Below are 14,118 nucleotides of genomic sequence, written 5' to 3'. Positions count from 1 at the left end.
TTGTTCTCACCCTTGGCCGCCCCCCCCCCTCTCGGGGGTGAATGGAACAGTCCAGCAGTGACGTCACCGTTCGGGCAGTGCTCATCAGCTGAGAGGAGGCTTGTTTTGCTAAATTGTTGACGGTTAGTTTAACGTTTAAACATTGATTCTGGTTTGAGTTTAGCGATAAAAACAGCCATTTTTTCCCCAAAGCCTCGACTCGTGTCACCGTGTTTACACCCTGCATCATCGAGCGACAGAGCCCGGACACGGCAAACATGAAATGGATGTTCAAAGAGGATCATTCCTTGGGTAAGAGGGTTATTTTATTTTTAATTTAATCTTAATAAAACAATCCGTTCATAGAGTAGCAACTGACGCAACCTCGCGTAAACTGTCTGTTTTTTGAGTTGGGGTTAACTGTTTTGAAAATCTCACTGTTACCTATGTCCGACTTGGACTAAAGACTGGCCTATCCTTCAGCCTTTTGTTTATGACTGTAGAGGCATTAGCTATAGCCACAGGACAGACATATATATATATATATATATATATATATATAAATATATTCGTGTCAGCTAATGTAAAAGTCAGTTTCCCTTTCCCCACCTAAAAATGAGTCAGCTGGAACAGTGTAGTTTTACAAAACGTCGTGTGTTTCTTCTTGTTTCCAACCGACGACCTGATTTCAGGTTGCTGGTGGATTTTGACACAATAGAGTCACATCAAGCTGTTAAGCCTCCATTGTGCAGACGAATTACTTTTTACTGGATATAAAAAAGTGTTTCTGTCAATACATCTGACTTAAAACAGGACATATTTCACTCTCAGACCCGCCTTCAGCTGCAGGCCTGTGAGGCTTCACCACGGTGAAAATAACAAGTTGTTTTGGCAGTTCAGTGGCAGGCCTCTAGGCTAGTTTTGTCTTCCTAATTTTAGTATTTTTACATAATAGTTTTAGACAGGATTTTGTGCTCAGTGTAGGTACTTGTGTGCACAGTTGACATTTCACTATTGAGAAATAATGTCCCGTTCAAAGGTGCTATGTGTAGTATTTTTAAACATCAATATTAAAGTTGTAAAATTAATTGTGATACCTTGGTGTATTTATTGTAAACAAATGAGACATTGAGGCTGACATTATTGGTAGCCTCCATCTCACACCAGTGATATTGTGAGTGCTAGTGTTTCTCAAAATTAAGACCACAATTCCCATAAACCCTGTCGCAAAGAGGATGTAGTTTTTCGCTTTTGCTTTACTGGAGAGGATAAACAAGTTGGAAGTGATTTTTTTCCATCGGCCTTTCACTTCTTCCACCATCTGCCCTTGCCAAAATCTCTAAAAGCTTTAGCTCAGTTTGCTCTGGAGGAACAGCGCCCTCTTCCAGTTTTGCTTTTTGTGCCGTAAAGCAAATCCGACCCAGTGCCACAGAATGTAAAATGCAGTCTAGAGGCTGCAAGTCTTCTTGCGATGGTCTCATTTATTTACGGTAATTACACTGACGCCTCAAAGTTAACGTTGTAATGATTTATTGATGTTAAAATGCCACACATAGCAGCTTTAAGCGGCTGGATTGACGGGTCTAGTGGTTTGGCCAGCCACAGCGTGTCCTAATCCACAGCTGCTGCCTGTGAATCTCGGTCAGAGTGTCATGTAACCTCAGCAGCTAAATGTTGATCTAGTCAGTCACCGGTTGCCTCACATGTCAATACTGAAGAGGAGGCATTATCTAGCAACACTGTGTTTGTGCTGTTACTTATCACTTCCATCTGATATTGGTTTTTGTCCTTCAGAACATCGGTGCGTAGAGTCAGCCAAAATTCGCAACAAATACCCTGATCGGGTTCCGGTGAGTGAAAATATCGTAATCTTACACTTGATCCTGTTTCATCATCTGTTGCATGGTTAAACACATGTCTGCTTTGTTTGTCTGTGGTGTGCGTCAGGTGATTGTGGAGAAAGTGTCTGGGTCACAGATAGTGGACATCGACAAGAGGAAGTACCTGGTTCCCTCCGACATCACAGTGGCTCAGTTCATGTGGATCATCAGGAAACGCATCCAGCTGCCCTCGGAGAAGGCCATCTTCCTGTTCGTGGACAAGACCGTGCCTCAGTCCAGGTCAGGCCCGGGTCACGGGAGGTTCGGGGGGTGGGGGTGGGGGTGGGGGGCTAGGGTTAGAAACATAAAGGCAAATGTTGCTTTAAGTAAATGATAAATATGCCTTATACAAAATGGAGATCTGATACTGCGCCAAACTTGAACTTACTCAGGGTGCGTTGGCTCAAAAAATTGTAGGAGGAACCCACACACCTTGAATACAGGCAAAAAATGCTAATAATGGACAAAAGCACGGCAACACTGGTAGCAAAAGATGATCTTATTTAATCATATTAAAAGGTGTACAAAAGAAGAGGTGCTCAAAGTGCACTGATGATAGTCCAGAGGGACTGAAACATTTGCTTTTTTAATTTTTTGCACTTTGTACACCTTTTTAATATGATTAAATAAGATCATCTTTTGTGCTTTTGTCCATTATTGGCATTTTTTGCCTGTATTCAAGGTGTGCAGGATCCTCCGATCTTACCTGAATCCTATGCCTTGCCTTGATCAGATTGGCATAGCCAGGTGCAACACTGACCATTACCCAATATGTAATTTCAGTGGTCAATACCATTATGTTTGTGTACTAAAAATTATATAATTTAAAGTGTAATACATGCCTGACTACATTCACATGGAGACATGATCGGTATTCGACCCCATCAGCCTGTATAGGTGAAAAAGCCTGATAAGTATGTGACAGCAGGTGTCAGCTCTGCACTGGAGGGTAAATGGCTTTTCAGCATGTGAGGTTTTCTCTCCAAATTGCAACAACAGATTTTAATTTGCCATATTGCGCGCACGCACGCACACACACACACGCGCGTATATGTAGTTCAAGAGTTTTCTTAAGTACAGCATCATTCTCTTTCATTAACTGGTTCACATGGGTCTGTGTTGCAATCAACTGTAGGTATCACTTAACTAGATTTGCACATCAAATTGCTATTGGTATGTGAATGAAATGCATAGAGTTCAGGTGGGATGCGATGAACTTCTTACATAAAGTTTCAGTTTTCTAAATTGTAACCCATATTCTTCAGTCAGATTGAAATTTCAGCTAGAAAATGATCAGATCACTCTACTCTGAGCAACATCTTTACCGGTCCTATGAAAGGATTACCAGGCTGCATGTAAACAGTCATTGAATGAAAGTTGTTTGAGTGAATTAGAGTAGAATCACCCAGAATCCTGTTGGAGAGTCTGGTCCGGTCACACTGTGTGGGGCGCTTTCACTACAACTAAGTGTTGGCAGCAAATAAAATGCCCTTCTTAACATTTCCGTGATGAGATGACCAAAACTCAGCTGGCATAAAAAGGCATGATTTACTTAGCAGCAGTCATAGAACGGGGTTGTGGGAAATAAAAGCTACCCATAATGCTGTGCAACATGAGTGATGATAACATATTAACTTATTGTTAGGATTGTGTGTGTAGGCTGACTCAGTAATGGGAGTCTGACAACACCCAGAAGGAGTTACAGGTTACACCCACACTCTCCCCACTAACTAGTCATTACTCAGTACTTCTTCTCGGTATGTTTTACACTTTAGAGCTTAGCAGTTGCATCACAAATCTTGCTATTGCTAAATCATAAATCACCCAGCAACCAGCTGGTGTCATCATGAGGGTCCAGTGGAGAATTAGCTGGGCGCAAATAATGATCAGATTAATAACAACCAGACTAGAAAAGAGATACCCGGAAAACTTGTTGTGGTGCGACTGTAGATCAGTAGATCCATTCAGTAACATTACAAATAAAAGTGAATAGTCTGATGAGGTGGATTTGTTTCCAAATGTAGGTTACTGTGACACAGTAAACTGTCTTGTCTGTAGCCCTAGTCTCTACTCCAAAACACTCTGACTTGTAGCTTCAGAAGAGTCAGCTCAGTTAACCTGAACAAACTGTTAGCTAGCTGCTAATTAGGCAGCATATATTTTCCTTATACTTTTATACTTTACTCATAGAGCGCCTTTTAAAACCAAGGTTACAAAGTGTGTCACAATAAAAACCAGAATTAAAAAGATGAAAACACATCAAACAGACAAAAACAGAATACCAGACACAAATTTAAGACACCATAACAGCAAAATTAGCAGCTTCAAGAGTCATTGAAAGGGAATAACTAAGTCATGTTAACATACGACTACTAGCCACTGCTAACAGTAGCTTCTACTAGATATGAATGCGTCCATCAGATGTGTTAACAACCAGACAGTGATGGTTGGCTGACCAGATACTACAGTTAGCTAGCTAACAAGCTGACATTATCTAAACACAAAATCAATCAGATGTGTCAGTGGCGAAATTAACCATGTGTACTAAATTCAGTTGAGACGGGAAGAGGTACGTTTTGAAACAAACAACTGTTCCCAGCCACTGTTAGCCAAGAGCTGAGGACCTCCAACATGGCCGCCAGAGGGTGTGTTACGTCACCTGAAAGCCCTCTCTAGACAGTATTTACTTCAAGCGTCAATACTGAAACACTTCCACATGAGAGCGACTAACCCGCAGTCGGTGCTCATGTGCGTAACGCTCCGTCTTCCTTCATGTTTCAGCATCACAATGGGACAGCTGTACGAGAAAGAGAAGGACGAAGACGGCTTTTTATACGTGGCGTACAGCGGGGAGAACACCTTTGGTTTTTAAGAAGCCATGACGACGATCGGCCTTACCTACGGAACCACATGGCCACACCTACACCCACCACATCTAATCACAGCCCTCACTCGCCCCTGGAGAAACTGTGGGAAGCCCCAGAGAGATTCAATGACCTGAAAGCATTGGCAAGGTTGACTGACTGCTCACTTGACTGGATAATAATCTTTGAGTGCACCAGTGTGTTTGTTCTGGCCCATGTTGCACCAATTCTATATAAATCCATAGATCCAATTATGTATAGTGTGTTAATTTGAATTATTATTTGTTTGATGTCGTTATGCATAGAGGAGTTTTACTCTTAGGCGGAACCTGGATTGTTTTTTCACCAGTTGAATGATATTTTTGGGTTTGAGTTTTTGCTTTCAGTTATGCTTTCTTCTTTGAAGATTATATTTAAAAGAATTTTAACTATTTGAAGGTAAGGTAGCTGGATGACCTAACCAATAAAAAAGATGACAATTCATCCTGGTGCTTTTCTTTTTCAAAATATCAACATTTATTATGGTACGTTTGGGTTTTGACAAGCTGCAACATGCGATGTGATAATGTTAACTTTCCAACAAAACTTAATTGGAAACAATGAACGTGTCATGCTCTTGTGTGTCTGTGTGTAAGTCTGTACATCTCTCCCTACCAGTCACTTAATTAATTCTTTGCCCTTTGTATTTAACCAGTATCATACTTTGTGTGTTGAAAAACATACTGTAGTGGTACTGATATGGGTCACAATGAAAGTCAGCCTCTAGGTGGTGATGTTGAATTTAAAACATAATGAATCTGCACTGCCACTAATTTTTGCACACAGTACAACTAAAGTTGTGGTACAAAAAAAGAGGATTACTGAAAATCACAAACGCAAAAGAAACATTTTTTTACTACATCCAAAACAAAAGCTGTCTTTCAGCTCTTGTCTAAAGAAATGGGGTTAATTAGTTTGCTTCGGTTGATTAAATGGGTCTTTCTTGTCCCAACTGGCACTGCACAACCATTGGAAGTAAAATTGATGTCAACTCATTAAAACAGTAGCAGTCACTACAGTAGAGAAATTCTCATGAATGAACTCAACCTCCCACGTCCATCACAGTAGTATTTACCACAGGTGCCAAAACAGGCAGTTCTATGAGATTTTAATTAAATTTTTAGATTTATGCAAAGCATTCCAGTAAATCGGAGTTGGTGGTGTGACTGGGAAGCCTTCATTCAGGCTAAAATAACACACTGCCAAAAAAACAAGTTAAATATCTCACACCATATGGCACTCAGGCATCATCTTTAGATTGTATTAACTTTTTTTACCCGTATTTTCTCTTGATAATGTTTTTTATAATGTCTTTCTTGCTGATAAAGCCGATATCAAGGGTCCTATATATAAACCGTGAATATGCAGAAAAAAGGTCTCTTTCCACTCAAAGGTTGAGATTCATACAAAGCAAATTTTGCGGTGGAACCGGCTACAATGGTGTTGACTGGGAAATGTAGGCAAAAGAAAACAATGTGGGGCCTACTCACAATAACATGTCCAACCAACATGGTATTTAGTATTGGAAATACTGCTTCAATGTGCCGTGGGTTGAGTAATGTTACTTGATAGCCTATTCTGTTTTTAAATTCAGACTAGAAATCAACCAGAGACAAAACTGCTGTCTTACAGACTCTGACTGTCATATACACTATGTGGGCTTAGAGAACTGGGCTGAAAAATGTGCTATAGAAATAATCTCATGGATAAAATCGTGTGTCGTAGCAGTACGCAAGTCAGCATTTCTAATCCTATTCAACTTGAAATTGTTCACAGTTCATCGAGCCTCATGTCCCAACACATCAAACACAACTGGCTGTGAAAGGTTGCTGAAATGCTCCAAATTCACCTTTTTCTCCATTTGATTTATCAGTGAAGTCAGTTGTTCTTGATATTAAAAAAAAAGGCAGATGCAAATAGAAGTAAGCATAAACAAAGTTGGAGGCATAATACTGACCTATTAATAAATCATTTATTATTACAAATAGTGACTATTAAAGTCACAGCATAGATAGATAGATAGAAATTGTGACATTAGTGCTAATGAAAGAGAAATGCATCAAATGGTAGGAAGTGATGTAGGCCTAACAGGAAACCTCTGATGTGTTCACACTCTGAAAGAGCAGAAAACCGTCATATTAATGCCACATTTAATTTCTATATGGAAATTCAGTGCTATTTCTCCAAAAAACAGTTTAGCTTTGATTGCGGTTCGTTTGACAATTAGTTATAATAATCGTAAGCATTCAGCACTGTAATCCATAGATAATAAATGGAAAAAGCAATAAAATGCTACTGCAGCATACTTTGTTGGGGGAATTTTCACTTCCTCATCTCTCCTGCAGCCTTTCTAAGAACACGTTGTACTTGGTATCAGCCAGGCAGGATTCCCCTCCGGTGAGAAATCCCTTTCGATTTAAGATGAACTCATGGGGAAGCTTGTACATGACCTTTAGCAACACATGCCTAATGAAGTACATGGAGATATTTCTCAAATGTGTGGCACAGGTCATCCTGAGATCTGAGCTGCCGGGAGAACAAACTGATACATAACTCACAACATAACTCAACATTTGATTTATTAAACAATGGGGATGTGCTGCTCACAAATAAGCATATCTCTGAATCTAATATTCACAAAGTCTAACATACAATCGTGCCATGCTTTGGAACATTTTACAGCTTATATCCCCAGTCAGGGACGTGCACAGACATTTTGAGGGGCTGTTGCTCTAACCTGAAAAAAGGGCACCCCCCCCCCCCCCCCCCCCCCCCCATTTTAGGTGTCACCCATCAGCATGTACCTGAATGGTGTAAAATATGGTAATTTAACTAACCACAAATCAATTTTAAATTTGTTAATTGTTTTAAATTTTAAAGATTAATGAAATTAAAAAAACTACACACTGCAAGTTATAGGGTTCCCACACCTTCTTAAACATCAAATTCAAGGACTTTTCAAGGACTTTCCAGGCCCAATTCCCTCAAATTCAAGGACCCAACACGGCATAGTTTGAGACACGGATCAAGGTTAATTACTGTTACAACACTGAGAATTTTTATAATGAGAACTAGCAGGCTTTACAAAAGCTCACAGACAACAATTAAAAAGAGAGAGGCTTGAATGTGTGAACACTTCTCAACTGTGCTGTGTTACAGTGATGGCAGACTATGTGGTCTCTTGCCTTCTCTAACACAAATATATAAATTCAAGCACTTTCAATGACCCATGTCTATTTATGTCTATTTTCAAAAACTTTCAAGGCCTTGATTTTTTTTTCTCGAATTCACAAACTTTCAAGGATTTCAAGGACCCGTGGGGACCTTGAAGTTAACACATTATTGCAGATATAGTTTCTTGTAACTAGTTTAAGCAGCAATATGATTTTGCGTCTTGAGCTTAACACTGCCATCTATCAATTTGATTGTAAAAGACGTGTACCTGTATGGTGATCACACCGTTTCAACACGGCACAATGGTCCTTCATTTAATTACTTGTTATAGACAGCAGAAGCTGTGTAAAGCATTCAAACTTTGAGGAAACATTTTTGAAACCAAAAAAGTGAAAACCACAATATTCAAACTTCAAACATAAACTCTTTGAACTCAGATAATTATGAGTTGATATTGTATACATCATGTAAAGTAAAAATTTAAAAGTAGATTTTGCAAATTCGAGTCATTGGAAATTTAATATACTTCACTGTATCATCCAAAACCAAGTATTTGATTGTATTCATATCTCATATCTCCATGAATGAATACCATAGATATTTCACTATAGCTATTAGAAGTATTTTACTTGATCACCAGGCACTCCAACGCTCTCTGAACTGGAGCTTTTGGGGTTAGCCCCCTACAGAAAAGCACTCTCTTTAACATTATGTTAAAGATGAAACTCATTCACAACACTATGCACAGATATAATATACTGTGCATTTATCATTGATTGAAATATTCGTTTTTAGTTAGTTATTAGCCTACTCCAACTTAAAAAAAAAATGCTTCTGAGAAAATAGTAAGCAAACTGTAAGCATCCAAAATTAACATTACATAAAAAAAAAAAAACATGCATTACATTTTAACCAATTTGAACATTACAAGTTATCATCTCATAACAAAAAATAAGGCGACTTCTATCAGCTACATCTGCTTGTTGGTTGAAAATTCATCACAACCTGAATGAAGCATGTTCAAGAACAGAGCTAGCAGCTCATGTCACAAGCTAGAAAGAAGCTAACGTGGCGTTAGGTTGGTCTGTTCGCACACGACACGTAGCTTCATATTGACTGTAAACAATATCTAATCTAGCATGATTCAACAGTCAAAACCATCAGATCCCCGTATCTCTACAGAACGCACACTTGATGTAATGGTCGTAACTGAGGAGTTATCTTGCATGTAGCCTGCTGCCTATATGTTAGCCAGCTAGCTAGCTAGCTAAGATTGGTTCATGTGATAGAATAATATAAGGCAATATTGCGCGACGTGATGCAAACGTGACAAGCTGCACATTGTTCGGCAGCATGTGGATATTTTTATTCACAGGGCATCCCATTGGTTATATAACGTTACCATCGTAGTTAATCATTTCCACAACTTCAAAAGACTCACCGGCGCCCTCACACAGGGGCAACAATACCACAGTGTCACATGACAGGGGGCATCGCTAACGTGACATGATCTGGGCCGTTTCTGTCAGTAGCTGTGAGTTAGCGTCCTGTTAAAATTCTTCATAATTTTTAGTGGAATGTGACCTTTAGCACGGTATAGTACATCAGCAAGTTCTTCAACCAGTATCGCTTACCATCACTTGTCACCTACTGCTGTATTGACCATGATCAGAGTGAGAGCCTCAGGTCCTTTTAAGAGACCTGGTTGGATCTGTGTGTCCAACCCTAACCCTGCTGTGGCAAATTCTGGAATAAAATGAGAGAAACTAACACTCTGACTAACTAATATTCCAGTAGAGGACAGCTGATGCAAAAAGGGACTGAGACGTAGTAACTTAATGTGCTCAATGTAATAAAAACAGTGCAGAACAGAAAAGTGTGGAAAGAAAATGTTTCAATCTTCAGATCAACCTCAGTTCCTTCCAGTTAGGAAGGAGTGGAGAGAAAAACTAAACAAAACAAAATGCCTATACAATAGAATATAATTGTGAATATAATTGTGCTATATCAAACACAAAACAACTTGTGATTCAGGATAATCAATGGAATGTACAAGGTTTAAGATTCATAATAGCAACAGTTTATACAGAAGCAAGTCAGCAGTATTTCCTCATGGAGACTAAAGGGGGATAAAGATTTAAGATAATTTAGGAAAACTGATCTATGTTCTGTAAAGAGTGTTTCTCTCCGTTTTCATTACTATCATAATCTGCTCGATAACACAAAAGCTGAGCGCCATTACAGGAGTCCAGAACCAGCTTCTTTTTTTTTCTAATTATTTATTCTGACAGTAAACCCTAACCCTTTTGCAGGCTGAGTTTAATTATATTGTATGATATCAAGCAGTATCAACAACCTATTTATTTTTGACGCTCTGCTTTTCCATGTAACAGTCCTGTTTTGTGAAAGTTTGTTCTTAGAAGAGCAGTTCTACTCACCAGATGGCAACGGATGAGGAAGTGAGAATAGACATTCTCAGACAAAACATTTATTCAGTTTAATGCAGTCAATGAGTTCATAACATCATACTACTACTACAACTATATACTACTACTACTACTACTGCAACTACTGCAACTATACTACTGCTACTACTGCAACTACTACTGCTGCTACTACTACTACTACTACTACTACTACTAGTACTGCTACCACTGCAACTATTAATACTATTACCACTACTGCTACTACTACTGCTACTATGACTACTGCTATTACTGCTACTACTACTACTGCTAGTACTAGTAACTGCTATTACTACTACTACTACCACTGCTGCTACTACTACTACTACTGTTATTACTACTACTACTACTGCTGCTACTACTGCTATTACTACTACTACTACTACTACTACTACTACTACTACTGCTACTACTCAAAATCTAGTTGATATAAGCAGGTTTGGAAGTAAGTGATATTAAATGCAGGGACTTTTCCATAGCTCAGGGTGAAGTGACGCTCCTGGAAAAAGCGATGGATTAGTGGCTGCATCAGCAGAGCAATGCTCCTCTGTTCTCACTGTAGACTGTGGTTTTCCTGCTGTATTGTTTTGTTTGTGGCACCGGCATTTCATTGTTCTGTGCAGTGGGGAATGGGAGGCTTTTGAAAAAGGCCTCCACATCACTTCACTCACCCCTGGTAGAGTAAAGATTACTGCCAATGCAAACTGAAGGTCTTTAAAAAAAAAAAATCCACAGTTGTCTGTGTCTGTCACAGATGCATCACAAGTCAAGGAGGTTTTATATCACAGTCCTTTCATGGCTTATTGAAGAGTGCTTATGTTGCTGATTTCTTCCTGAACAAAGATAAATGCCAAAAATCCCTTATTGCTGGCAGTTATATGCACATTGTAAAAGGCATGTAACAGTAGAAGCCCACATCTGATTGTCCGACTCATGCGTTCTGAAGAATATCACTTCACATAACCACTTAACATTTTCTGTGTAGTGCAGAAAATACTGTGAATACAAGGAAGGAGGAACAGGAAGCAGAAGGAACCGGCCAGCTTCTTAGAAAGAACCTCACCGTTAGTGACGGAGTATGGCATCAGTGGTTCAGCTCTATATAAAGAGAGACCAGAGCAGAGTCTCCAACACAGATCAGAGAAGATCACTCAAGCAGATCAAAGACCCTCAGCCAGACAGGAGCACCTCTCTCTCTCTCTCTCTCTCTCTCCATGAAGATGCTGATGTCTCTCGTCCTTCTGGGGCTGCTCTGCTCCCTCCACCTCCCATCTGCAGGTCAGTGCCTCTGTGGGATTTCATGGAGCTGCCAGCATAACCGCACTGAAGAGATAAAATATTGCAAATTCTGTTGTTGATGAGTGTGTTACTGTGTTCACAGATTCACATGGAGCAGGAACATATATATCTAGGGGCAACTGCTGTTCAAAGTTCATTCAATACACAATTCCACTGGGCAGAGTGAAAGAGATAACCTGGACCGCAAGTCAATGTAAACCCAAAGCAGTGATGTAAGTATAAGTCTACTGTGACTGTCTTGACTCCATCATCGATACTGGCATTGCCAAGTGTGCAATTTTCGCTTTTGTCTACCTTATACTGTGTGAGTTTTAATGGTGTTTGGTATGTGTTGTGTGTTTCTTACAGATTTACAACTGTGGCCAATAAGATGTTTTGTGCTGATCCCGACCAGAAATGGGTGAAGGATCATATCTCAAAGTTATCGACCACGACAGCAAGGGTATCAACAACCAGAGGCTAGAGTCCAACTCCTACAGAAGCTGACGAAGGCTGCGATCTAACTGCCAATGTGCATCTGTCAAAAAATGTGCAAATGTGTTGGGATGCTGTTGCTTTGCATATCATACATTATGTATTTTTATTAATTCAATGTAGGTGTGATTGGCTGTTGTAACCCCTCAAGTGATGAGCACTGAGTATTACAAGGAAAAGCTAGTTTGTAGGATAAAATTGCTGCCTTACTGACATTGTTACTCCTAAAATGTTTGTGTTGGATTAGTGATGTTAAGTTATAGCATGCCATTGTCTTCTTAAATGTTAATCAGCCCAGCCAGAGTTTCTTAAGTGTTCTGTGACAAGAGTGTACTTCAAACCACTGTAGACCGAGTAGTCTGACTTTACTGAATTGTTAAGTTAAGAATGTTTGCAGTGATGACAAGCAGCTATTTTCATCTTATTATAGTAGTTAGAATATATGTCCAGAACTATTACCTTTGATACTGACCCTATCTAAATAAAAGCTCTATTTTTTTGGGATCTGGTGTTCTGCTCTCATGATTTTGCTGGTCCACGAGACGCTTTCATTAGTTTGGAGCTCTGCTTTGCTCCTGGTGAAACCAAGAGGAGGCGGAGTCAGGTCTTTACTTCAGCAGTGCGCTAATATTTCAGTATCCATGTCATGACGTCCAAATTAACGTTAATTGTTGATACTATGTATACTATGATACTAATTTGACTACACTGCTACTAACCATAAAAGTAATAATAATTAATAATGAATTATTAATATGAATTACTACTACTGATGGAGAGAAGAGAGTTGTCCCAGTAATCTTGTATCAGCAACTGACAAACTTAGCCTTTCTTGTACTGTTATAAAGGTTTTTGACTTAAAGTTACTAAAGACATCTAAAGACACTGGGCTTCAGTGTTTCTGAAGCCCAGTGAAGAAGACAAGAGGTAAGAGAGGAGGAAGCATCATGAAGCCTAGCGCTCTGCTGCTAACAGAAAAAATCTAGCCATACTAAGTTATCTGTTAGCTAGTTAGCTAGCTGACCTTCCAGGGCTCCAGACTAACTTTTCCACTGGTAGCACTGGTGCTACCAACTTTCTCAGTTGGTTGCACCAGCACATTATTTGGTCGCACCCTTTTTTTTCTTTTCGTAAATCTTCGTATTTCTCATACGCCACCGTGCCCCCGGGAACCTCCGGGAAGCGTTGACCGACGCGTCGAAACCTCCATGCTTCTGTGTCTCTTCTTTCCGCCGACAGAACAGAGAGCTGTCAGGTGGACTGAGCTCGTGCATGTGCATGGAAATAAACGGCAATATGATATAAATGTGTAGGAGCCATATATGTAAGTCTTTTGCATATTCATGTGCTTGGTTTGTGTGCGCACACTGCATTGGCACCTGGGTGGTGGGAGTGTCATTATGGGTGTGTACTCGGTGGTTACTAGTAATTGCACTCACCTGTTCACCTTTTTCTGGTTTTGGGCATGGGGTAGGGTGAGCATCGGGAGTGAAATTTTCTGTTGACCGCATCACAGGCACTGGATTGCGTATTGTGAGTTTTACCTGTGTCTTGGCCTCTCTTTTCTTTGCACTGGCGCATGTAAGCAGCTGTTAGGTGGAATTGGTTGTGCAGCGTGGTGATATGGAAATAAAGAGTGGTAAACAGAACCTCAGAAGTGGACGTGAATCTTTTGGTGTGCGCGTCATCAGTTTTCTCCCGTGCTTAGCCTCCCGCGGCTTATTGTTTTTATTTTTGGTGTTCACCAGTTAGCCGCAACATAGTCAACAGAAAAGTATCTGAAGTGTTGATCCACGGAAAAGTTTTGTTGATGCCGGATTCCTGGGATCCTCTTGGAACGCTTCAAACAAGGAAGCTGGAGCGCGCGGATAGACGCTATTGCACAACAGTTAATTTACCGCCAGTCTACATTCATTCATTCATTCCCAGCCTGCTACTACGGTT

The 14,118-nt window shown here is 39.9% G+C and overlaps 1 protein-coding gene and 1 long non-coding RNA gene across 2 annotated transcripts; both read left to right on the top strand.

Annotated features, from left to right (window-relative positions):
* The first annotated feature begins 70 nt into the window (after positions 1–70).
* On the top strand, positions 71–4,875 carry LOC139928540 (gamma-aminobutyric acid receptor-associated protein-like 2). Its single transcript, XM_071921131.2, has 4 exons — positions 71–291; positions 1,774–1,829; positions 1,927–2,099; positions 4,641–4,875. Exons 1-4 carry the CDS (start codon positions 258–260, stop codon positions 4,729–4,731), a joined length of 354 nt encoding a protein of 117 aa, XP_071777232.1. The 5' UTR covers positions 71–257; the 3' UTR covers positions 4,732–4,875.
* Positions 4,876–11,542: 6,667 nt separating this feature from the next.
* LOC139928578 (uncharacterized) lies at positions 11,543–12,658 on the top strand. The gene is made up of 3 exons (XR_011785379.2): positions 11,543–11,679; positions 11,783–11,912; positions 12,049–12,658. It is a non-coding gene; the product is annotated as an uncharacterized LOC139928578 (long non-coding RNA).
* The last annotated feature ends 1,460 nt before the right edge of the window (positions 12,659–14,118 follow it).

This window comes from Centroberyx gerrardi, chromosome 1 (genome assembly GCF_048128805.1).
Source record: "Centroberyx gerrardi isolate f3 chromosome 1, fCenGer3.hap1.cur.20231027, whole genome shotgun sequence".
NCBI lineage: Eukaryota > Metazoa > Chordata > Actinopteri > Beryciformes > Berycidae > Centroberyx > Centroberyx gerrardi.
This window is presented reverse-complemented; position numbering and strand designations above follow the sequence as displayed.

Coding starts and splice junctions, on each gene's coding strand:
- LOC139928540 (XM_071921131.2), top strand. CDS start 258: ATGAAATGGATGTTCAAAGAGGATCATTCCTTGG. Junction 292..1,773: donor CAAAGAGGATCATTCCTTGG/GTAAGAGGGTTA, acceptor TTTGTCCTTCAG/AACATCGGTGCGTAGAGTCA. Junction 1,830..1,926: donor AATACCCTGATCGGGTTCCG/GTGAGTGAAAAT, acceptor GGTGTGCGTCAG/GTGATTGTGGAGAAAGTGTC.